Source organism: Chrysemys picta, chromosome 4, assembly GCF_011386835.1.
Source record: "Chrysemys picta bellii isolate R12L10 chromosome 4, ASM1138683v2, whole genome shotgun sequence".
NCBI classification, from domain to species: domain Eukaryota; kingdom Metazoa; phylum Chordata; order Testudines; family Emydidae; genus Chrysemys; species Chrysemys picta.
The window spans coordinates 115,290,851-115,317,049 of NC_088794.1; the positions used below are offsets into that span (position 1 = coordinate 115,290,851).

The following is a 26,199-nucleotide window of genomic DNA, read 5'->3' on the forward strand; positions in this document are numbered from 1 at the left end:
GATCAAGGTCTACACTAGCAGTTAAACTTTTTTGCACTATTGGTTGAGGGACCTGCTGTGAACTGCCATTATCAGCAACTAATAGTTTCCTGCAATAGATGGGCCCAGAGAGTCTTATACCACTTTTGACGTACAATTTATACGAACAGTTAATATTTTAAAAAAAGTGATTAACTGCTTAGTTACTTCCTGTTCGCTGGTATTGGATATTCTTGTCATATCGCTAGAATACTACTGTACTGAACCCATGTGTCTATTTTTGCAGTAATTTGTATTGCGAAGTTGAATGTGAAAAGCCACTGGCTTGACTGGGGCATTAAACTTAAATCCACTTTTAAAGATTTAATTCTGGAACAGAGAAATTAAGTTATGTCCTGCCCCTGTTCCTCTCATTGCCTATTACTTTACACTGGATTCATAAGAGGGCACTAGCAGTATTTACTTATCAGTGAGTTGCATATTATCTCAAGTGCCTAGTCACAGAGATGGCACATTCATCAGCTCATTACACAGGAAGCTGTAAACAACTGGGTTGACAGCAAATCTCATGCTGTGCTAAGAGGAGGTGCAGAAGGAGGAAGCATTGGCCAGACTATTCTTTTAACTAGTCCTGGGTGCCTCCTGAATATCTATCAGTAATAGACAAATAAAAAAGAGTTAAACCCAGGTCTCAAAGCCTAAATGTTGCCTGTTGGTGAGGGTGCGAGTAAGAGAAAGGGGAAAGCTATCTAAAATCCTGCCAAATCCATACTGAAGCTTTCTTCTGTTTTGCATTAAAAAGATACTTCAGAGACTGAAAGCTTATGCTCAAATAAATTTGTTAGTCTCTAAGGTGCCACAAGTACTCCTGTTCTTTTATTGAAAGAAAAAAGGACATCTTTAGAAAAATAAAATCTTAAATGTAGTGTTCTCTCACAAAATGTAGATGTGACAAGCAAGGAGGAAATAGTAGGAAACTGGCTCTCCTTAAGCCTTTGTATATATATAAACAGGCTGGTGTGTCTTTGTGGCTAACTCTTGCTAAAGTCACAGGGAGCAGGAACATCAGGAACACGTACAAACATCACATTTCTTTATAAGCCAAAGAATTTGTGGGCTTCAGCAAAACGTGTTCTAAAAGGGATGTTTATAATGGACTTGCATGGAGACAGTTCAGTAGCTTTTGTGACATAGGAGCAATGAGTGTGAACTATATTTACCATCTGCCTTGTGCAGGCCCAATTTTCCTATACTGGAGGCCAATGTCAAAGCAAACTACTTATTTGGATTTCAAATTGCGAAACATCAAAGCAAAGCCATGGTGCTTGCTTATATTACAAACAGATGACTGAGGAGATAAAACCTTTTCTTCATTCTTAAATCAGACAGTACTGTGAGTAACTTATTGGTATCTTGGTTTCACCAGTAGGCATTGCTGACAAACATGGCTGTTGCTACACACATACAAAAGCTGATAGAATGGCAAATTAAGGCATGTATGTACTGTAAGATGCATTAAAATATTTAAGAAATGTTCTCCGATACTAGAGAGGGACTATCACCTTCAGACTGAAACTGGCATAAAGACAGTAAGGCCTGGTCCACACTAACCCCCCACTTCGAACTAAGGTACGCAAATTCAGCTACGTTAATAACCTAGCTGAATTCGAAGTACCTTAGTCCGAACTTACCGCGGGTCCAGACGCGGCAGGCAGGCTCCCCCGTCGATGCCGCGTACTCCTCTCGCCGAGCTGGAGTACTGGCGTCGACGGCGAGCACTTCCGGGATCGATCCCAGAAGATCGATTGCCTGCTGCCGAACCAGGAAGTAAGCGTAGACCTGCCCTAAGTCAGCCCCTATACATTTTAAGGGAGCTGCAGGCTGTCTGCAGTTTCTACAACAGCATCCTGGGGGGTGGGGGGGGAAGAAGTGGGGGGGCAGATGTTTAAAACAGGTTAAAATCAATATCAAATGTAAGTGATGAAAAGTGCTAGAATGGCAGTCCTGAAGACTGCATGAATACCCTTTTTCTGCCACAAAGAATGGGTACAGTAGCAGTGTACGCTTCCTCTACATGCTGTCCTCTGCGGAGAGAGAAAGAGGACCCACTGTGGTCAATACTTTGTGTGATGGGGATAACTGCCCACAAGAAAAAAGTGGGCTCAGACCCATCAAACAATTTCACGTCATTGAACAGCCAGATGTCAGTAACAAGTGAAGTAGAAGATTTGGAAAAGGAAAGGCATCAAGCCATTCACAGACCCCACAGAGGTTTAACACTTTTTAAAAATCCCTATCAGTATGGATCGTTATTGATCACATTCAGTACCCAGTCACTAGAATATTTTGGGTACCTTCTGTCCAGTTACCAACAACCCTGCAGTTCTAAGAGGATATGGCCCAGGTTACTAAAATACTGTTCATACTGTATAACAAACTGACCTAATTCATAACTAATACCCTCCTGCAGTTCCATATGGGATCTTTGAGCACAGACTGCCAGTTGGACCAAAAATTACATGGTATGAAGAGAAACCATATGGACAATGATAAAACCACTAGTCAATGTTGCAAGCCAATACTTCACAGGATGTGGGTAGTACCTTACCCTGACCTCACTAAAACAACTGTTCCATGCTATTTGGTAATCAGACCTTGATATGTAGCAAGTTCTCACTCTCATATTTACAGATTTCATTTAAAGATTGTGTACACATCAGTTCCATCTACATACACATCATCAAGACTAGGAGAAACTCCAAGTGGGTTGAAAAAACTGTTGGATACAGCAATTTACCCCCCAAGGACTAAGGCACCTTTTCACTGAAAATTTTAAGTGGATGTGCAGTGTTACATTAGGACTCCAACAAAGAGAAACAAAACTGATGCATGGCTTGATTTGGCTTTTAAGTATTCAGCTGAGAATGTGCTGTGTGTTACAGGGACCAAGTTTGTGGCACAGGACCCTTAGCAGCAGAGTCTGCTGCTATTCACAATCTTTTCATCACATCTCAAGCAATTTACAGTGCAAGTGCTATTTAAGAGCTAGGTATTTGGAGCAGTTTTGTTCAAACTTCATAAGGACAACAACAAGACAACTTCTGGCTAGAAGTATGGCAGCATCAACTGTGGCAAGATTCTTAATATAACGATCAGAAACCGTTCTGGAGAGATGCTGAGAGCAGCTAGAACAGACTGACTGACAAGAAACAGGGATGAAGAAGCCTTCAGTTTGTTTTTAAAGGAGGTAGAAAGTGGCAAATAAGGCTGCAGGGAAGGGATGGGAGTAGAACTCAATATGCCTTTGCTCCTTGTAGCAGGAGGGAGAGTAGCCGCTGCAGACGCTGTAGAACATAAGACTGTTGAGTTATTGTTTTGGATGAGTGGGAAAAGATGAGAATTAAAGCCAAAACACAAGATCTGGAAGCTCAGTCTGAAGTATCCAAACCGAGCTGGCCACAGGTTCCTGACTGGGAACAGATTCAGTGCATATTGTTTTGATATTTTTTTGTACACAGATGATTTGGATCAAGATGTGAAACGAAAGCACATGAATTCACCCAGTTAAGTAATTTTGAGATGAGACAAATGGCTATTTAATTAAAGATGTTGAATTGCATAAAGAGAATTTTCCTTGTAGGAAAGTATGTTCCCTAAAAAAGAAGGTAAACAGAGCTCGCTGTTTCTTCCTTTCCCCAAAGGAATGAACCCAATGTTCTGTTTATGCATTGCACTAAGAAACACAGAACGTTGCTTAAACAGATGACATCTGTTCAAAAGTGATACTGCAGGAAATGCATCCCAATAGCCTGCTTCAAATGAGAACAAGGGTATACTGGTTGAAACTATAGAAAAGCCCAGAAAAGACCATAAATTAATATGATACATTGGGGAAGAGCCAACACTGCTTTTGTAAAGAGAAATCATGCCTCACCAATATATTAGAATTCTTTGAATGGTGTCAAACATGTGGACAAATGTGATCCAGTTGATGTAGTGTACCTGGACTTCAGAAAGCTTTTGACGAGGTTCCTCACCAAAGGCTCGTAAGCAAAGTATGCAGTCATGGGATGAGAGGGAAGGTCCTCTCACGGATTGGTAACTGGTTAAAAAAATAGGAAACGAAGTGTAGGAATTAACTACCAGTTTTCACAGTGGAGAAAGGTAAATTAGCAGGGTCCCCCAAGGATCTGTACTGGGACCAGCGCTGTTCAACATTCATAAATGATCTGGAAAAGGGAGTAAACAGTGAGATGGCAAAGTTTGCAGAGGATATAAAATTACTCAAGACAGTTACGTCCAAAGCAGACTGCAAAGAGTTACAAACTGGGTGACTGGGCAACAAAACGGCAGATGAAATTCAAGGTTGATGAATGCAAATTAATGCACATTGGAAAACAATCCCAACAATACATACAAAATGATGGGATCTAAATTAGCTGTTACCTCTAAAAAAAGATCTTGGAGTCATTGTGGATAGTTCTCTGAAAACATCTACTCAATGTGCAGCGGTAATTAAAAAAAGCTTACAGGATGTTAGGAACCACTAGGAAAGGGATAGATAAGACAAAATTTAATGTAATATGCCCACACCTTGAATACTGTGTGCAGTTCTAGTCACCCCATCTCAAAAAAACATTAGAATAGGAAAAAATATAGAGAAGGGCAACAAAAATTATTAGAGGTATAGAACAGCTTCCATATGAAGAGTGATTAAAAAGACTGGGATTGTTCAGCTTGGAAAAGAGATAACTGAGGGGCGATATGACAGAGGTCTATAAAATCATGAATGGCGTGGAGACTGAGTAAGGAAGTGCTATTTAGCCCCTCATATAATACACAAACCAGGGGTGTCTCAATGAAATTAATAGGTAGCAGGTTTAAAACAAACAAAAGGAAGTACTTCTTCACACAAAGCACAGTCAATCTGTGAAACTCATTGACAGGGGATGTTGTGAAGGGCAAAACTATAACTGAGTTAAAAAGAAATTAGATAAGTTCATGGAGGATAGGATCAGTCAATGTCTCTTAACCAAGATGGTCAGGGATGCAACCCCATGCTCCGAGTGTCCTAAACCTCTGACTACCAGAAGGTGAGACTGGATGACAGGATGGATCACTCAATCAATTGTCTTTTTCTGTTTGCTTCCTCTGAACTATCTGGCATCAGCCAGTGCCAGAAGACAGGATACTGTGCTAGACGGACCATCGATTTGACCCAGTTTGGCCGTTTTTAATATTATGTTCTTGAGGAGAGACAACTCAAAGAATTCTATTAGCATCTGTATTACAGAGTGGGCAGTGGGCAGAAAGAAAGGACACGAACTGCTGTGCTGACTGATTTTATTTGTGGGGCAGGATAGCTGGATTTTCTTCAAGGATACTAGGGAAACAGTGACGGTGAAGGCTAACTGTTCTGCTGGGCATATACCAATGTAAGACAATATGCCTTTTAAAAGATTAAACGACCAGGACCTGGATAAGGAATGTGTGTTTAGAAAATGGACACAGCAAAGGCCTTCAGGAGGCCGTGTGGCGGAACGAATACAGAAACTCTAAAAGAATCTCTGCAAGCCATGCAAGAGCAGGTGGATGTACTGGATAAAATAATTAGCAGTGAAAAACCTTAGTTTCCTGATCAACTTTTTATGCTTCAGTTGCAACTGTAACACTAGGAAAAACCCAGGAAAGTTAAAGATAAAAGACCTGACTGTTTGAAAGTATGGAACTAAGATAAATGCACATCCATCACCCTTGCAATATTACATTCTCCAACAGAAACAGACACGGTTACTGGAATGTCTAATATTAATTACCATCTAAGACATAGTTAACAAGGAACATCGTATTTCAGTTTGAGTTATAGAAACCGTAAAAGACAACACTAGTTTTGACAAAGAATATACATATACAGTAACTAACTGTTTTAAACTACATAAACAATACCCTTCAAGGTCTCTAATACACAATACCACAAAAACTACACTTGCATCATTCATAATCTTATAAGAGTTGACTTTCTTTAACACAACTACACAAAACATTACACAAATCAAAGTAAGGGGTCAAAGTTAAGGTTATGACTGGAATATTTAATGCTGATTTTCATAACATTATAGAGCTAAGCTTGTGCAAGAGAATGTATAAACAGCAAGTGTATTCAAATCTTTATGTATGTTATTTTTGTATTTTTTAAGGTTAGGGTTTTGACAACAGGAATTTTTCTAATGCTTAGCTTACTTACTGTAGCAGCCTTAACTTTATTAACCAAGTTTTCTGACTGGGAATTTCCTTCATATTTCTAGAGAAGTTATAATTTGAGCATAAATTAGGCTCTTAAACAGAGCCGAAGAGTCAGGGGAAGAGCAGAGCCTCCAGCCGCGGCGGCTCTGCTCCTTCCCGACTCTTCGGCTCTGTTTAAGAGCCGAGCGCTATGGGCTTTGGGCAGCCCCCATGCCTCTGGACCCTGCGCCGCCCGAGCCCGGGAGGGGAAGTGCCCGGCTGAGGGCGCAGGGTCCGGAGGCAAGGGGGCTGCCCGAAGCCCAAGCGCTACCGGCTTCACGGTTTGCCAGGCAGCCTCCAGACCCTGCGCCCCCAGCTGGGCACTTCCCTTCCCGGGCTCCAGCTGCGCTGGGGAAGCACCGGCTGGGGGCGCAGGGTCTGGGGGCTGCCCGGCAAACCGTGAAGCCGGTAGCGCTCGGGTAGCCCTTTCCACGTAGCTGGGAGTGGGAGGGAGGAGGGGGTGGAGTTGGGGCGGGGGTGGGGAAATGGGCGGGGCCAGGGCCCGTGGAGGGTCCTCTTTTTTTATTTGCTAGATATGGTAACCCTACTCCCATCAAAACATGTGAGGTCACAGGTACACATTGCTTCCCAGCTGCTATAGTTCATTTATTGCTTGTAAGCACCTCAGACTGATACTGAGCTTGGGAATACCTCAGACTGCTTCTGCTGAGCTTAGTGCTGTAACTGTTGTGGGTCTGAGAAGCATCCCACAGATGGGAGGAAGAGAAAGAACTGAAGGAAGAGTTCTAACTGTCCAAATGCATGCATATTTCTGTGCTGAAGTGTAATGTCTGTAGAATTCAACTATTTTAACTTTGTGTTCTACAGGCACTACCTTTATGATAGTAAAAAAAATTAAGATATGTTGGCAAGATTAGAAAACTGCTTGGTTCTGTTAACAGTGTATTTTTCCAATGAGGGATGGCACTTATGCACAAGGTCACATACTAAATATTACAGCTTTAAAAGACAGAAAAAGTAGCTGCTGTGCATGCTTAAAAAAAGCTCTCTGCTTCCCCCAAGCACACGCATGATTTAAGGAACAGTGTTTTCTTTTTAAAAAAATGTCTTTAAACATTCGGGTACCAGTCATGAGAGATTTTCAGCCTTGTCCACACTGGGGAGTTTCACACAGGTGTAGCTGTACCAATGTAAAGAGTGACTTGCACCAGGGTGGTTTACACTAGTGCCTGTCACCATTTACATTAGTTTTGTCAGAACAAGTACAAAAACCTTAGTGCAAAGGTTGGTATTTGGTCACATGGAGCTGGCTTTCCTGGTTTCCAGCTGCCAAGGGCGGCTAGAACTACTATTTAGATTGTAAGCACTCTGAGGCCAGGAGCACCCTTTACTATGTGCCCGTACCATTTAGGAAAGTATTAACTACTTGTATCGCAATAGTGCCGAATACTATTTCTGAGTGTAAATAACTGCTGTAGTTGCCACAGGGATACTGTTTGATGGAGAAAGATCATGTCCATGAGACTATTCATGCCCTACCTCCAATCGACCCATCATGCCAGCCTTTATCACCCACTAATTAAATTGTCTCATCGTTTTCTTGTACTTCCCCATATCTCTGTAACCATCTGTGGCCTCTCTTGTACTTTGATTGTAAACTCTCTGGGGCAGGAACGTTCCTTTTGTTCTGTATTTGTACAGCACCTAGCACAAGGGGTCCTGGTCCAGAACAGATTCCTAGCCTCTACGATAATACAAATAAAATTAAATGAGACGTTTGAGGCTCTCTGATCTAGTAACTTACTCCAGTGCTTAAGCTAAGAACTCCCAAGTACCACATTGCCCCACCCCTGGCTTAGAACCTCTCTCCTCAGCCATCTCATCTGCTAGCAGCCAGTCATTCCTGTTCAAATGCTTCACCTCACAAACCCCAAATCAAATCATCAGTATTAAAAAAAAAAATAAAAAAAAAATTGGAGCTAGTAAGACGTGCTGTTTCACAACATGAATATTACCTCCCTCCCAAATTTGAGGATTAGTGTTCTAGAAGCACTCTGCGGCTAGAGAGTGCTATACATGTACTATTTATTGAGAGAGAAAAAGGATCTAGTAATTTTATTTGATCTCTAAATTGATGAAGACCGACAAATAAGCCATTTAAACAAAGCTAGTTTAAGATTCAGATTTCCTAGCTGCTGTCCCTATATGTACATAGGTTTTGTAGCTATGTAGACCTAAGACAACATAGAAATAGCAGGAGTTGCTATGCTATAGGAACAAGGAGAGTGTACACACAGATCTCACCTGAAACCTGAAGTGGTGCATTAGAAAGATTTTAAACAGCTGCTACACAAACACCACATTGTTGATTAAAAGTCCAAAAGGCGAGAGAAACATACTGGAGAGTGCTGACACCCCAACCCAATAAACACAGCATCAAAGAAGAGATAACAATACAAGTTCTGTCAGCATTTGTAAACAAACATTCCTCACAGGACCAAAACCAGAAAGAAACCCCCCCCCCCACCTCCCCAGGTTAAAACGGTTCTCCTGGAGTCTGACCATGCTCCATGGGAGGGAGATAGGGATGCAGCAGCTCGCTGGATTTAAAAGACCCCCTGCTGGAGGCACAAACACAGTGAGTGATGTTTATAGCTGTCAGTCCCCTGGGGAGAAGCAGGAAACTCTTTATGACCCCCAAAGTATTTGTTTCTCCATCAGTTCCCCAGCCCAGCTTGGGATTCTCAAGGGCAGCAACAAAAAATGTTTCACTTTGCTCAAATTAGTTTTGACTGGTCCCTGGGTTCCTAAGGTGATAAATTAACACCTCATTAACAAGTCCATTATTAGGGGAAATTCAAATAAGCTGAATTTAATGCTAATTGAATGTTTTCAAATTCAGCCTGCACAAGGACTTTTTATTCCCCTTTCAACTGCAATAGCAGCCACTGCTTCCGTTTGAACTATATAGAAATTGCCCAAGTCTTGACGTTGCAAACAAGGTACAAATAGAGCTTACAAACATGGGGCTGGAAGCCACTTACATTCAGTGCCAAGTATCGCTTTCGGGGCTGCTCCTTAGGTTGTACTTTGCATTATTACACCAGTGTGTGCACATGTAGGTCTCACCTCTAAGAAAAATTTGCTCTTTTTTAAATTAAAGAGACAGCTATCTTGTAAAAACCTAATGGAGACCAGGCACAGGGTAGTTTTATCTTGATTTAGATCAATCAGTCTGAGGCTACTTCTTCACTGCAAAAAGGGTACAATTTTACAGCAAGATAGTTTACTCAAGATAGCTGTGTCATGTAAATTGCTGATGGAAACAAGGCACTGTGGCTTCTACATTGACGTAGGTAGGTGAGGTCAACTTAAAGTAGGCGGTATAGGGTTGACCTTGACTAGGTACACTGGGATAAAGGCTACCTGTGCCCTGCCTTCATTAGAATTTTAGAGGTCAGACTCCTCAAGTTTGTTTCTGAGTTTCATATTCCTGTTCTAATGCAACTAGCTCAAGACTGCTGCGTTTGGGCTCAGGAGCAGAGGAAGGATTAAATTAAAACTGTTTACACAGATTTCTATTAATGATTGATCTTAATTCAGGGTCTAATATTGGTTGAACTTTCCAGTTAAGATGGCTCTTGAGATGGGACTTGTCCACCACATCAACTTTTGCAATATCTTTATTTTGATCATGAGCTCTTGAAGAGGGAGAGTCTTACTACACATTTGTACAGTGCACAGCACAATGGAAACCATCCATAAATGAAATGTCAGGATGCTTCCATAATACAAACGAACTCAGAAAGGAAAATAAGTGGCAGCCTTGAACAAGTTCACCCCACAATCTAAGCTCCACCCAAAGCATGATGCCATTTAGATTATATCGATCTTCAGAGTATCATCTGCATGCTTTGAACAGCAATGAAATAGTTACCAGTGTTGACTTTAACTGTGCAATCTAACCATACCAGTGTAACACCCACTGAGATGTAAGGGACCAGTTGACACTCTGAGGGTTACTACTGTACCAATTTACTCTTGGTTCATATTCAAGACATTCCTCACAATCACCAGGGAAGAAACTTGGTTCTTTTTTGAAAAGGCTAACCTAACATTCTGCTCAATGACAGGGCAGACAACAGAAGAAGGTTTAGTTCACCCAACTGTCCTGATTCAACCCCTCCTTAACACTGTCCACACAAAGGTGATCACACTTCTGTGAAATAAGAAGGGGCTGAGTGAGATTTGCTCCCCGCATGCCTCAAGTCAGTCCTGCTCACTGACAACCACTCCCTTCACTCCTGTCAGCCCTGTGAAGACAACACTGCTGGGGTAAACAAGCTGAATTCTACTCTGCCTGCGCATCATCAGCACTAGCCAAATTCCAAATGCCCTTTCTATATTGCTGGCTCTTATGCAAGAGGCAGAACGGACCCAGCTGAATTCTCAGATCCCGGAGTAAATTTGTAGCACCGACAAACTTTTGACTCTGAAACTGAGCCAACTGGTTCTGCAAAAGTTACAGAGGGTAAATACTTATTAATTTATTAGATTATCATCATGAACAACAAAAGAGCACCCATTCAATACTCTGGTAGCCCTTGACAATAACAAACACCCTAAACCAACCCATCAAATCCCTAGATCAATTCAAAGAACCCAGACACAGCATAAACAAGAATTAACCAGTCCCACACAATCCCCAGTCCCATATGACTATGATCCATCCCCAGTCCCATATCACGACAGTCCATCCCTACTCAATCCCCATCTCATTGTGGCTGAGTGGGAGGATCTTTAAGGGTCCATCCTTCTGAATGGTGCTACTGCTGCCAGTAGTCAGGCCAGGAGCCCAGAGTTAATGCGTATCCCAAATCCCTCTCCTCACCCTTAGTACAGAACTCACCATGTTAATTTTCAACCCATACCTAGTCGTTGAAAAGAAAGCATTTACTATTTCTGAGCACAGAGCACAGGAAAGAGCAACAGCCATCAAATCTAGAGAGGGCATCACCAAGTCAAGCAGATGCATCCGAGTTCGGAACTACTCAAGCATGCCCACTGCGAGGAAACCAAATCCTGAAGTGACAATCAGCACTTACTGATTTCTCTTCTTGACTCTCCACTCTCACTTGACTGAATAAAAGAAAAATATCAGCAATTAAATAGCAACAGTCAGAGCTTTTGCAAAGATTTTTAAAAATTTACTATTAAAAGTTTCTGGTTTTTTTGTGTTTGTTTGTTTTTAAAAGAGGGGCAGGGTGTCTCTCTGGGATTTCCATTTCCAGTAATATTTTGTATGTATATATGACAAGTATTTGGGCAGACTTGCTTCATGGCCATTTAATACACATTCTCAGTTTGTAAACTACCTCTCTTGCTAACGGAAATTCTCGCTGGTTTTCCCTATACTTTGATTCTATCACCATTCAGTTGAGATCTGTTTGTAAAGCTCTTCACTGCAGAATCACAAGATCCAGGAATTGCCCGCTCCGTCATCCAGCTTAGCATGAATATTACACAGGCCCTTCACTACACCATTGCCATGAATATCTTTTGTATCCTGTAATTGCAACTTTAAAAGGACAGAACCTCAATTTCCTCCCACAAAGCCTTTTCTATTTCAAAATATCTTTGAGAAGATGTTTTCCCTTAATATCTACCTTAAACTTCTCCTCCCATAACTTCATTTCACTGCTCTTTGCTTTGCTAGGTTCTTTATGGTTATGATCTAGGCAGTCATTCACAACTAGTTTCAGCAGACTTGAATTTAACAAGGCTCAGTGAATTATTTCATATATTGGAGCCTCATATTATCTGGAAAAACAAAGATTCATGCATTGTTCAGCCCCTAAGATTGCAAAAGTCACAATTTGTACCAGACTTCATTTATAGGGACCATTTCACCCTACACAGAAAGGCAGGCTCTTACGAGTTGTGAATTCAACAGACATTCTATGCTAATGACACTGAATGTTATTAATCCTCTGTTTTAGAATACTAACATTCAGTGGAGACTGCAAGAGCAATGGAAAAAGGTAGTGCACACAGCTATCCTGCAGGAATCTAGCCAGGATTAGCCTCCTTACTATTGCAAAGATGCCACTGGATGCTTAAGGGCCAATGGTCTGTTTTATGTCTAATCTGAAGGACACTTCTGGTAGCACAATGCCCTCTAGCACAGGCATCGGAATACTTACTGACTCAGGGTGAAGAGAGTCCCTAGCATCACACTACAGCACTAGGGTCAGTAACGAAGGAAGAGCACCTCTAATGAGTTATCCACACCACTTTCTACAGTACCTAGGTTTTTCTGCAAGCTGCCACATCCAATTAGTGAGCATTCACAACACTGCTGAGCACCAGGATCAGACACTATCAGAGTCCACATGAAAGCTAACCAATTGGATTGCTTTAATGATTAACATGAGCAAACTGAGAATCCTTAATCTACATGTCAAATTTTTTTTTGGTGGGACAAGGCAGCTTGCGACAGCTGGACAATTTTTACTATAGAAACGATCCCACAACACACCCTCCAATCATGTTCAAAATCTCCCCTCCTGGATTTCACAACTACACCTCTACCCCGATATAACGCGACCCGATATAACATGAATTCGGCTATAACGCGGTAAAGCAGTGCTCCGGGGGGACGGGGCTGCGCACTCCAGCGGATCAAAGCAAGTTCGATATAGTGCGGTTTCACCTATAATCTGGTAAGATTTTTTGGCTCCCCAAGGACAGCGTTCTATCGGGTAGAGGTGTACTTGTTCCACCCTATCTCCATTCACTCCTGTAAGGCTGGTCTCCTTCCAGTTCTCTGAAGTTAAATTGTTGCTGCACAAATGAAAGAACTGCTGTCAGCCTTGCAAAGTTTGTCACCTTAGGCACATTGTCTATTCTCCCATTCCTACCATGGTGATGAAGGATGACAAAAGCTAGAGGTTTAGACTGAAAATTCTACTTGTCCAGGGCAATAATTTTTAACTTCCCTCCCCTGAAGCCACTCAACTGCTTCCTCTATGTCCTACCCTAAAGCTTGCCTTCGCTAGCCTCAGATCAACACTCTATAGAAAGCATTTTGTCATCTTTCATAACCAGGATGCTCCTTAAAAATATGGGGAAATTCATGTTTTATAGAAATTAAATTTCAAATGCAAAAATGTTTAATTTCCTTTATCTGAGGTCTTCAGAACCATGCAGAAAGACACGGCTAGACAGATGTCCGTTTTTCTTTTGGGGAGGGGCCCTCAAAGAGGGAGAAAGACAGGAGGATGTTGAACTGTTAAAACATGCTCATATCTGCAGCACTCGCCATTTATGCTTCCTCCGATGGGGACTCTGAATCTAGAAACCATCTCATTCCCCCTTCACTTTTTTATAATCATACAGCCGAATACAACAAGAGAATGGATGCCCATACAAGCTGCAGTTAGAGGCTCTGTTCCTAGAAGATGGCATGTCCCACATATTTCAGATGTTCCCTTCTTAGTTCCTGTTACTTCTGTGGAAACATTCAAAGGCTCCAGAAAGCAAACTCGTATGATCCATTTCAAGACTACAAGACTGTTGCTTTAGTTACAAGTAAAGTAAATAGAAGTGATGGACTCTCAGGTTTGCAGGATAGGGACCCAAGACTGCATTGCTACAGAGAAGGACTTTGAGGAGCACCTATTAAGAGCAGCAATAGAAATGGCAGCAGCTGCCCAAGGACAGAAACATGGCTCAGCCATCACTTAGACCAGGCGTTCTCAACCTTTATCTCTCTGAGGCCCCCCTCAACATGCTATAAAAACTCCAGGGCCCAGCCCAGGAAGGGGGGCACGCCCTCGGGGGAGGGGCCTTGGGCATAGGTGCAGTTTGACTTCTGTTTTGGGGGATGGGAAGGGCCAGCAAGGCTCGAGCTACCTCTGCATGGTGGGGTCCAGGGAGGGAGTGCCACCTCCACCCCCTGACTCACCTCAGCAGGCCACCCAGCCTGTGGGGGGGGGGGAGGGGAGGAAAGGGGGGAAGAGGGGGAAACAAAACCAAAAATTATAACTCAAAGGTGGGGGGCTTAGCTCAAAAAGTCTGAAAACAGCTTAGGGTGCAGGGAGGGGGGTGGCTAGGGACTGTGTGCAGGCAGGAGGGTAGCTCAGGTGCAGGAAGGGGGTTAGCTGGGGCTGTGCGCAGGCAGGAGGGTGATTGGGGCAGTGTGCAGGCAGGGGGGTAGCTCAGGGTGCAGGCAGGGGGGTATTAGGGGCTGTGTGCTGGGAGGGCTCTGCCAACCACAGAGCCAGGTCTCCCCAACAGTATGGCTCTTACCAGTTACCTCTGCTAGTGAAGAGATGGTTGGGAGCTGAGGAGCAGCTTCAACCCGGAGAGGAGGGAACGCTGTGGCTGCCTGCTCCATGGCACCAGCCAGAGCAGCAGCTACTCAGCACTGCCCTGCCCACCTCTGGCTTCCCGCCTCCGATCTGGCCTGGGGGCAGGGAGAGGAGATGGGTGGGGGAGGGAGGTGTGGAGCTGCCCCTGGGACTGCTGTGCTCTTGTGCTGCAGTTTGGTGGTGGTGGGGAAAAGGAATGCCCTCCATGTGCCCAACTCTGCCCATGGGCTCAGGGCTTCTGCCCCACAGGGAGCACCAGGGCTTGGGGATTCAGCCCATGCCGTCTGGCTTCAGTTCCATGGGGGGTGCTAGGGCTCAGGCTCTAGGTTTCAGCTGCAGCCCCCTTGAAAGGGTTCGCGGACCCCCATTTGAGAACTGCTGACTTCGACAGCTGGAATGGCCATGTTTTCTAGTCTACCCCTCCAGGACACAGTCACTTCCACTGGCGCATGTTTTTAAAGCCATATGGGCTGGTTTGGACAGCACCATGTGGGCACCTATTATGAATGTCAGCAGATAATAGCCAGCACTGACAGATTAGTTTAAACAGACAATGAGAAGTAAAAAGTAAAGCTGCTATCCTAATCTAGGCTGCATATTCATGTGCTGTCACCTAACTAAATCTATTCAGCCTGCATTCGCCTCCTGCTTGAGCTCTGCAAATGGCCATGCTGGTTTCCATGTGTATTTTATCTAGGCTGCCTGCTTACTAACATCCTGTTAGCTAGTGACAGCCTGCTGGAAAGACCTCAAAGGGAATATTTACTCCAACTGCACAACTGACTTTAGATTGTAGTAGCAGCAATATATTGTGTTGCAAGTTTGGAGACCTCTGCCTCCCCCCCCGGGCTGATACCTCATGAAATTGAGAAATACTTTTGTGAAGAAAATTCTGCTTCTTTCTTAGCTATCTCCTCCCATTCTATCCAGCAGGGAATAATCCATAAAAATGACAGACTTTATGTTGCTCAGAGCCCAGAGCCAAGAACAAGGAAATCCAACTATCAGTTCCTTCTATGGCTTTGGTGAGGCCATTGCCTGCCTCAGTTTTGCCCATCTGTAAATAAATCTTAATTAGCTGCCTACAGAATGGTCAGAGAATGTTCACATAGCACGATGTATTACTGTTGGTTTCAGAGATGTTCAATAGCACCCCAGTACAGTCCTTAAGCTATCTACCTGTTTCCCTTCCACAGTTCATAGACTCATAGACTTTAAGGTCAGAAGGGACCAGTATGATCATCTAGTCTGACCTCCCGCATGATGCAGGCCACAAAAGCTGACCCACCCCCTTTCCCTTGACTCAGCTGTTGAAGTCCCCAAATCCTGTGATTTAAGGACTTCAAGTCGCAGAGAATCCTCCAGCTAGCGACCCCTGCCCCATGTTGCGAAGGAAGGCAAAAAACCTCCAGGGCCTCTGCCAATCTACCCTGGAGGAAAATTCCTTCCCGACCCCAAATATGGCGATCAGTAGAACCCCGAGCATGCAGGCAAGATTCTCCAGCCAGACCCTCATTGACCATTGATACTATTTACCCGCGATGGCACGCTGTTGATTGATTGACTAAAATCACGTTATCCCATCAAACCATTCCCTCCATAAACTTATCAAGCTTAATCTTAAAGCCAGAGAGGTCTTTTGCCCCCACTGTTTCCCTCAGAAGGCTGTTCCAAAATTTCACCCCTCTGATGGTTAGAAACCTTCGTCTAATTTCAAGCCTAAACTTCCCCACCGCCACTCATTAGTGCCATTATCCCTGTATCTTACATAATTTTACTTCCCAAACATTGAACATTATTATCCTGTCCTTAGTCCTTGTGTTCCCAGTGATAGTCAAAAACAGGACAAGATTCCTTAAATTTAACTGAGCAGCAGCTCAGTCTGCACAAAGGAGTTTTAACCAGCTTTCTCCAGGAACAGGACTGCAAAGCAGCAGTGACTTAAAAACAATATATAAAGAAATGCTAATTTCGATCTCGAACTATAGAGAGTGATTGACAATTGATACTGCACTGAAAATGAATTGAAAAAGGACCATTTCAAGTACTGTAGTAATCATCCCAGCAAGAATCACCCTGATGTAGTCAAATTGAAATTTTTTTTAACAACTTAATGATATTCTTCCAGGAAAGATGAGCCTGCAGTGATCCATTTACCCGAGTGTGGATAAAAAGAAAACTTCAGCTTTCCAGGCCGTCAAATCCAGCACCTTTGAATAGCACTAAAATTCACATTAAAGTCTGCCACAATATGACATTTCTTTGAAACCACATACCAAGCTCTCAAAGGCTTAAAACTTTTCTCTGGCAATACAGAAAAGTTTCTAAAAATGCCATTGCTCCTAAAAGCCACCTTCAAAAACTGGTAACGTGTGCTCGTCTTAACCATTTATGTGGAACTTCCAATTAGTTACACATTCTTCAGTCCTCACTTGCTTAAACACAGCAGACATTGGAAGTGACCCAACAGAAGCAGTGCCTGAGGTGATCAGTTTGAAATGTTGGCGAATCATAGAATATTAGGGTTGGAAGGGACCTCAGGAGGTCATCTAGTCCAACCCCCTGCTCAAAGCAGGACCAATCCCCAGACCAACGATCAGCCAAAGTAGCTCTGATAGTGTCACCTTTAGGAAAGGATGCATGACTCCTCTCTTTGCCATAGTTGTATCCATCAATAACCGACCGTGTGGTAAATGCCTGTTCTTGGCGAGCTAGAGAGGATTCTAGTGCAGGATACCAGTACTCAAAGCATGGGCTCCAGCCCAAACCCAAACCATCTACCCTGCTATTTTTAGCCCTGCAGCTCAAGCCCCGGGAACATGAGTCAATTGACCCAGACCTCCGAGCCTTGGAACTGCAGGCTTTTCTTTGCAGTGTACCCTTAAAAGCACTCAGATGTGATCACAGGTAACATTGCCTTGGTGACTAGCTACTTTTGCTCCCAGAGCTACCACCACAGCAACAATCAACAGCATTAATTTTACTTTAATATAGTATAAACAAGTTAGATTATTCCCGATTTAAGACAAGGAGAAAAGTTACCTTGAGTTGTGTTCAACATTCTTTTACTACAGGAGTTCTGTCAAGTCAACTAGTCTGATGGCCTTAATGTTACAGTGTTATTTGCAGTGTCATTGTGGCCTTGTTGGTCCCAGGATTTGAGACAGACAGGTGGGTGCAGTAATATATTTTATTGGACTAACTTCTGTTGGTGAAAGACAAGCTTTCAAGCTCATCTTGTCTTTCACCAACAGAAGTTGGTCCATTAAAGATATTATCTCACCCACCTTTCTCTCACTGTTACAAAGCAAATACAATTCTTCAGTGCATACTACCACCTTGTGGCCAAAAGCTCAAAACACTATGAATCCAATACATTTGTATTAGTTTTAGAATTCAAAAAAAAGGTGTTTGGACTGCAAATGATATGTATTCTGAATGAAATAGTGACACCCATCAACTTTTAAAAAAGGCTGATGCACAATGAGCATGCTATATTATAAAAAACTGCTAGACCAAGCCTCAAGTTTGTTTCGAAACAAGGTCTCAATTTGGGATGATGCAAATTCTAAATATTGTAGTTAACTGGAAATATTTAGCAGCAAACACTGAAAAACTCAACCACTACACCTTCCTCTGAGTGATCCTAGGATCCTAGCAGATCACTCAGAGTAGGGAGATACGATGTGTTTAAGTTTGCATTTTCTTTTTTTGAGAGACAGAGACAGACAGACAGAGGTAAATCAATACAGAAAAGAAAATTTAGTACTGTACAAAATGTCAGTTTGCCTTTTAGGTAATATTAACCTGTCCTACCTTTTGCTGGAATTACCTTGCTAAATTACTAGCAGAACAGCATTAGAAAGTAGGGATGTTACAACTAATCAGTGAATAACTATCTTATTGCTTCAGGAATTAGGTTTAACAAAAATGCATGCTAACATATCTGGCAGCAAGCACAGTTACCAGTGCCACTGTTATAAAAAGGTTCAAGTTCCAGGATTGAAAGCATTTACCAAATAGAAAAGACTTACCAAAAGTTGTGCCATCTTCACCCATAATGCACTTCATGGAGGTGAGGATTTGCTCCATAACAGGTGGTGACAGTGACGCAGCATACACTGCACTATGAGAATGGGTACGGAGGTAGTCAATCAGCTCCTGACAAAATGAACACAGGAGGCTTTCAGATATCACCCTCAGTCAGAGCTTAAAGAAACAGGCTCCAGTGGCACCATGACCACCCTACAAATGGGTAGCACCACACGTTTCACACACATTCTCCACAAGTCACCTAGAAAAGGCTGGGAAGCTTGTAAAAAGCTGCTTATGCCATTTGTAATTAACACCTACTACAACTGTAGGGGATGAAACATTCCTGTGCACTATACTTTGTATCCCAAGGCAGGATGATGGTCGATCAAAAAAAAAAAAAAAAAATTTTTGCTAACAAACTTAGATTCGTTCTGCCGATGGTCACAGAATTGGGTTTCACAACAAGATGTCTGCAATTATTCAAGCTGTGCACAGGTTGTGTTTAGAGAGCAATCATTCGGTCATGGGAAAATGCAAATCAATCCTCTCATTCTTGTGTGGTGGTGAGTAGGCTCTGCAGATGGCTATGTATCATGTTTGATACAAATCATTGCTAAGCATGTCACTGAACAAGGCATATAAAGGTCACAAGGGATTTCTGCTAAGTGCACTATAGATAAAGGCAGCAGGTGTAACTTAAGAATTAGCAAGAACTTCAGAGAGCCACTCCCTTTCTATTACCCACTCCTCCCTTCTGTACTTGAATATAGCTTTTGCTACAGGATGGAAGCAAGCCATGTGGATGACAAGGGGCACCACACCCTGGAATAGTTACTTATCACTCATTGTATAATAAAACTATTCCACAACCCCCAGAAATGAGAAGCACTACAGTAAAACACCACAGCACATGGTGGGACAAATTCTGGCCTCCGCTATGAAAAAAGCAATAGGACTGAACAATGGTAAACAGGCGCAGAAATTTCTCTCAACATATATTACTCAAGTTCTATTACAATGATGCTGTTTTTGTCCCCTCGTAGCACCAGAGGACTTTAGAGCAGTGATTCTCAACCTGAGGTCCATAGACGCCTGGGGGTCTGCAGACTATATCTAAGGGGTCTGCGAAAGGCTGTCATTCCCATAGAACAGTGGTTTTCAACCTGTGGTTACAGCCCTGCAAATCTGCAGATATCTGCTTTATAGCCATGGACCAATATTTTGAGCATCAGATGCAGATACAAATTTTGTATCCACGCAGGGCTCTACCCATGGGCCAGGGACCCTTGGAAGTCTGCACACAACATTTAAGATTTCCAAAGGGGTCTGGCACCTCCATTCTACATTTTTTAGGGGTCCACAAACAAAAAAAGGTTGAGAACCACTGTTTTAGAGCAGGGCTTCCCAAGAGGTGTTAGACGTCCCCCAGGAGGGCTATCGGGCATATAGCAGAGAGACAAAGGACTATGGAAAGAAAAAAGATGCCTGAGAGGAGATGACATAGCATACAGTGTTGCGCCACAGAACTTAATTAGGAGCTAGGAAACCCTTGCCTTCAGAGTTCTCACTGCTAGCTTCATTAACAGGTAGCAATTAAAAAATCCCTACCTTAAAGCACTGAGTAGTTATTAACAGAAGAATTGCACAACCTCTCCTCCCGCAGTCTCAGCAGCTTTAACTTATCACTCCTTCTAGGGAATTAGGAGTTCTTAGGGGAACTTTTTCCTGGATTCAACTCATCCACATTGGACAGAATTCCACATAACTGAACTGCACATCAAAGTTTAGTTCCTAGTGTACCAGGTGAACTCAAGAAACAAGCTAACTCTGAAATTAGCAAGGCCTCTACCAATGTATCCTGGTACAGAACCTGGTAAGGCCCTAACTATCTGCTACCCAAATAATAGTTTCCACTTTTTAATCTTCAGAAGCCCAAATGAACAGCTTGCTTCCTACCATGTCTCCCCACCACCTCTTTACCTTCTTGCCTCCGATGTATCCTCCAGCAGCTCCAAAGCTCTTGGTGAACGTTCCCATCATAACATCCACATCCTCAGGGTTAAGTCCAAAATACTCCACCACACCCCGGCCAGTGAGACCCAGGGCACCTATACTGTGAGCCTCGTCCAGGTACAGGTATGACTTGTACTTCTTCTTGAGGGCAATCACTTCAGGCAGGCGGACTATGGAACCCTCCATGCTGTAGAAATAAAACAGAGATCAAATCATGTTAGATTCAGCTTTAAGGGGTTTTTATAGTTGGGGTTCTGTCTGGCGATTCTAAACTGGCTTCTGTGACACTATAAGTGTAATATAGTATTTCATTGGAAGGTGACAGGGCCAGAAAGAGTTAATTAACTCAGAATGACCTGGGCCATGTCCGAACTTTAGAGACTGGTTAGGAAGATATGTAAATGAATAGAGCTTTGAAATGCAGGGTAGGTGTTTTCTCAGGTCTTGTGATGTAAGCAAACAAATCTTGTCTATTGCTATAGCTTTGATTCAAAGATCAAAAAAGGAATATTAACATTTAGGACTGGGGTCGCCAACCTACGGCACACGTGCCAAACACGGCACGTGAGCCGATTTTGAGTGGCACGCAGCTCCCTGCCACGGTCCTGGCCCCCAGCCCCACTCAGCACCCCCACCCACCACTCTCCCCTGTGGGGGCAGGAGGCAGAAGCTTGGTTCTGCGGCAGCCAAGCTTCCCCCCTCCCACGCTTCTTCCCCCAGCATGGTGCTTTCCTGCCCCTCCTCCTCTCCGTCCCTGTGCCAATCAGCTGATGGCCCTAGCGAGGGTGAGGGGGAAGAGCGGCAGTGTGCACACAGCTCCGTAGAGGAGGCAGAGAGAGGTAGGGATGGAGCCTGGGGGAAGGGGTGGAATAAGGCCTATCCCTTCCAGCCCCCTGCCATGAGCCGCTCAGGGCAGGGGGCTGGGAGCAAGCACCCCCACGAGCCGAGCACCCCATCCCTCTGCCCTGACCCCCCCCAACACACACCCAGCCTTCTGCCCTGCACCCCCATCCCTCTGCCCTGAACCCCCCGCACCCCAACACACACCCATCCCTCTGCCCTGCACCCCCACAGCCCCAGCCCTCTGCCCTGCACCCCCCCACCCCAACACACACCCAGCCTTCTGTCCTACACCCCCCACACACCCCAGCCTTCTGCCCTGCACCCCCTCCCCCAGCCCTCTGCCCTGACCCCTGAAACACCCACCCCCAGGTCTGGGGTCCCGGCCGCAGGCCCTACTCAGCCCACTGCCGGCTTAGGTGAATAGAACCCCAGGCTGGCAGCAAGCTGAGCAGGCTGGTGGCGTAAGATCAGCATTTTAATTTAATTTTAAATGACACTTCTTAAACATTTTGAAAACCTTGTTTACTTTACATAGAATACTATATAGACTTATAGAAAGAGACCATCTAAAAATGTTAAAATGTATTACCGGCACGCGAAACCTTAAATTAGAGTGAATAAATGAAGACTCAGCACACCACTTCTGAAAGGTTGCCTACCCCTGATTTAGGAAGATACTGGAGTGAAATAGTATTATTGTCTATATGTCTCTTTGAATGTTGTGGTAACCTGTATCTGAACTGTTTAATGGATAAATTACCCTGTGCTAATTGCCAGGATGTTTGGGAGAAGGAGAGTTAAGCCTATTGTTTTCTCAGGCCAAAAGGCTGCTGGAAATGTATAAGAACCCTGGGACAAGATCCTGCTTCATCTCAGATCTGCTTTGGGTTTCAAGAGGGGGAAACCTTAAGCCACAAGGATTGAGATCCCCAGTCATTGACTGGAGCCACCCTGAATATGGACATTGGACTATAACCTATGGACTACTTCTAAAAGGACTTTTGGCAACTACAAGCTCACCTCTGCTGTGTATCTGAACCTCAAGAATTGAATTCAAGTCTACGTATATTGATCTTTTAACCACTCTTTTTTCTTTAATAAATTTTAGTTTAGTTAATAAAAACTAACTATAAGTATGTATTTTGGGTAAGATCTAAGTGATAATTGGACCTGGGTATGTGGCTGATCCTTTGGGATTGGAAGAACCTTTTCTTTTATATGATGAGATAAGATTTTCAGTAATCATCATCATATCTGACAGGTGTGTCTGGATGGAGGCCTGAGGCTGGGTACTTTAAGGGAACTGCGTTGTTTGGACTTCTGAGTAACCAGTGAGGTACTATAGAAGCTGTTTTGTGCTGGCTTGAAAAATCTAAGTATTGAAATATCCACCAGCCTTTGGGGTTTGTCTGCCCCGTTTTGTTTGCAGTTCACCTTGATTGAGTGACCTTAGCTGGCTCCCACAGACAGCACTGTCACAGCTTCCTACTCTCCTTCTCTTTACTTCCTTTTAGCAGTTACATAACTATCATTGAAGCATTATCTACAGACCATAACACCTCTATGGAAAGATTTCTTTTACAAGTGTTTATGTTTAAAAAACAAGATTTGTTGCATTCAGTGTCCAAATTTCCTTATTCTGAAAGTCAGCATCACAAGTTAAGCAGATTAAGTTGCAGCAAGAATGACAGAGCAATCCAATGAATTTTGTAATGCGTTTCCATCTACAACAGATACTGCTTCTCTGCCTCACAAACCTCAGTGTCCTATGCTGCTACCAGTTAACTTGACATTGTTGGTCTCCTAAATGACACCAACTGGCCTGAGCCATGCCTTCCAACAGCAGCTCAAGACCACCTGATCCTTAAGTCATGAACCAGGTGCAAGGACAACTGATCTCCCATTTATATCTCTCACACAACCTCAGAGAAGTCATGAGATCTGCACATATTGCTATCTATTCCCATTAGCATGATCAATAACAGACCACTAGAGAAGGGAATTGGACTAGAGGGTAATAAACACAGTCTAAAACCTCAGCTGTAGAGCTTAGCAAGTTTGATGTAAATAATTTGTTTACATTAGTTAGCATTTGTGCTGTATTTAGGAGATGGGAAGCTTTCCATCAGTACCAGCTGTTATTACAGTAGGCTACGTGGGCTGAGCTTATAGATCAATCTAGGTCTAAAACAAATGGTCTCTCATCAAGAGCGACAGCTAAGAAGCATGCTCATATTAACCAGCTCTACTGCTTGGTCCAGCAATGGAACCCAAACCCTGACAGCTGGATCTTGTGAAGAGTGTAAGCAAGGTAGAGAATAACTTGTACCTGTAAATTCCCTCCACCAGAATGAGGATTTTTTTCCAGGGCCTGCGGGTGCGAGGTTGCCCATGTACAATGGCATCTCTGAGCAGTTTCTCCAGGCTCTGCATATCTGCACAGGGAAAAAAAAAAAAAAAAGTAGCGCGATTCCACCAAACAGCCTTTAGTGCTATTTCCCCATTAGCACGACAATTAAATGCAGGAGCACACAAACGAGGTCACAGCTACAAGTCACAGCCACCCTCTGATATGAAGAGTGGCCCACAGAGACTAATACCTGTGAAATCTATAGAATCTCAGAATCCCAGGGTTGGAAAGAAACCTCAGGAGGTCATCTAGTCCAGCCCCCTGCTCAAAGCAGGACCAATCCCCAGACAGATTTTTGTCCCAGATACCTAAATGGCCCCCTCAAGGATTGAGCTCATAACCCTGGGTTTAGCAGGCCAATGTGCAAACTACTGAGCTATCCCTCCCTCCTAAACTCTATCATGATCCCAAGTTTGGCCACACTGCATTTGAAGCCACATCTCCTCCAAGCCACATCTCATGTTAAAGGTGACTGTGGCTGTGTGGTATAGCACTGACACTGATTTCCGCTATAGGCCAGGATTTGGTCATCCCTGGTTAAGAGTACAACAGTACAGAGATTAAGACATCAGAAAGAGACAGACTTGGAAATAAAAGGGAAAAGAGAAATGGGTTGGTAAATGGCAGGTGGAGACGAGTGAAGGCATTTGATGTTTGGGAAAAACAAGAGCAGGCTTAGTGGTTGGAAAAGGAGCCAGAGAGAAGAGAATGAGTTCAAGGAGGATGGGCCTGAGGCAGACAGCTGGCGATTGGGCAAAGAAGGATAGATGAAGAAGCAAGTTCTCCCCGAATGTCATTTCTGTCTTTAAATAAACTGAACGAGATGGTGGGTGGAGAAAAGACAAGCGTTAATAAGGAAGAAAATCTGATGAGACCTGATGGGGTTGGAGGTGTGGAAAGACAAAGCTAATACACAAGGAACAAAGCAGAGTAAAATAAGTAAAGGACAGTGAGTGAAACAAGTTGGGGTAGTTACAAGCCTTTGCCCTCTAGAAACACTGCACTTGGGGAGCAGAGATCAGAGGCAAGGCGAATGCACAGGAGAGGGCAGAATTCATACCACACGGTAACAGTAAAGTGGAGGACTGTGAGCAGCAGCATACTCCAAGACATCAGTAGCCTGAATTGAGTGACAGTGCAGATGAAATTATGCAGGGAGGAGTGAGGGAGAGATTGATGTTGAATGACAAGACCAGAGTGCATTTGAGTGATGAGAAGAGCACACCACATAGCACTTGGAGATCCAGTTAATGGAATGACTAATGTGAATAAATCATGAAGGACTCAGTCCAGACTAAGAGCCCAAAGGAAAGAAAGACATTACAGATGGAGTGAACAACATGGAAGTTGAAGTGACACAGGATGAAGACAGGGAGGCAGAGGAGAGAGCCAGGCAAGGAAAACAAATTATGGGGATGCTGGTGGGGAGCATAGACAATCACAAAAAAAGAGGAAAGTGTGATTTTGAAAAGTGGCAGTGGGAGGAGCTGAAAGAACCTTTTCTTTATGGTTTCAGAGTCCAGGTACAGGAGACTGTGCCAAAGCATGGTTGCCAGGCATGGGTAGGGGTACTTAATTTTAATGTTTTTGTCCATAGGATGGACAATGATTACAGAACCATGTTAGGGAATCTTATTGCAGCCTAGATCCTGACCTTGGAAACTAAGCAATGACCTAAGAAACCATACGACAACCTAGATCATCTATCTAGGTTCTTACATGACTTTCACCACTTTAGTATCTGACATGGATTGTAATAAGATTCTGTACGTGTGCTGACCCATACGTGATACAAACTGAAAGGTGTGAACACCAGAAGTCCCCCTGCATATGCCAGACAGCCATGCACTGGCTTTATATTAGGGATGTAAATATCGTTTAAAAAGTTAATCGCTTAAACTATTAAAATTATATTGTTTAACTGATTAAAGGGAGAGGTCCTGGGGGCTCCACTCCAACTGGGCCCAGGGCCGGGGGTTAACGGTAAGACCAATGCTTACTGGTTAACCGTTTAATATTTTACATCCCTACTTTACATATGAAAAGCTATAAGGGGACCCAGAAATGCAACACCATAAAGTGCTACTGATTGGAGCAGAGGAGTACTGGCAGAGCTGGGAAGGGAGAGAAGAGAAAGCCTACATGACATCTGCCTCCAATGTCTAGATTTAATCAGATATGCACATTTGCATAAGCACTAAATTCACTCACCCAGTTTAAGAAATCTCTTCCATAAGTGTCCTTTCAACAACCTTAAAAAAACCTGTATTTAAATGGCCAATTTGCAGAGAATAGAGCTTACAA

The 26,199-nt window shown here is 43.5% G+C and overlaps 1 protein-coding gene across 1 annotated transcript in view; it reads right to left on the reverse strand.

Moving 5' to 3' along the window:
- SPTLC2 (serine palmitoyltransferase long chain base subunit 2) overlaps positions 1–26,199 on the reverse strand; it is a 115,518-nt gene that overhangs the window by 42,943 nt on the left and 46,376 nt on the right. The window contains exons 7-9 of the mRNA XM_005301661.4: positions 23,815–23,920; positions 20,610–20,829; positions 18,629–18,755 (exon numbers count right to left, since the gene is read on the reverse strand). Of these exons, the coding sequence (XP_005301718.3) occupies positions 18,629–18,755; positions 20,610–20,829; positions 23,815–23,920 (453 nt within the window). The remainder of the gene's footprint in view (positions 1–18,628; positions 18,756–20,609; positions 20,830–23,814; positions 23,921–26,199) is intronic.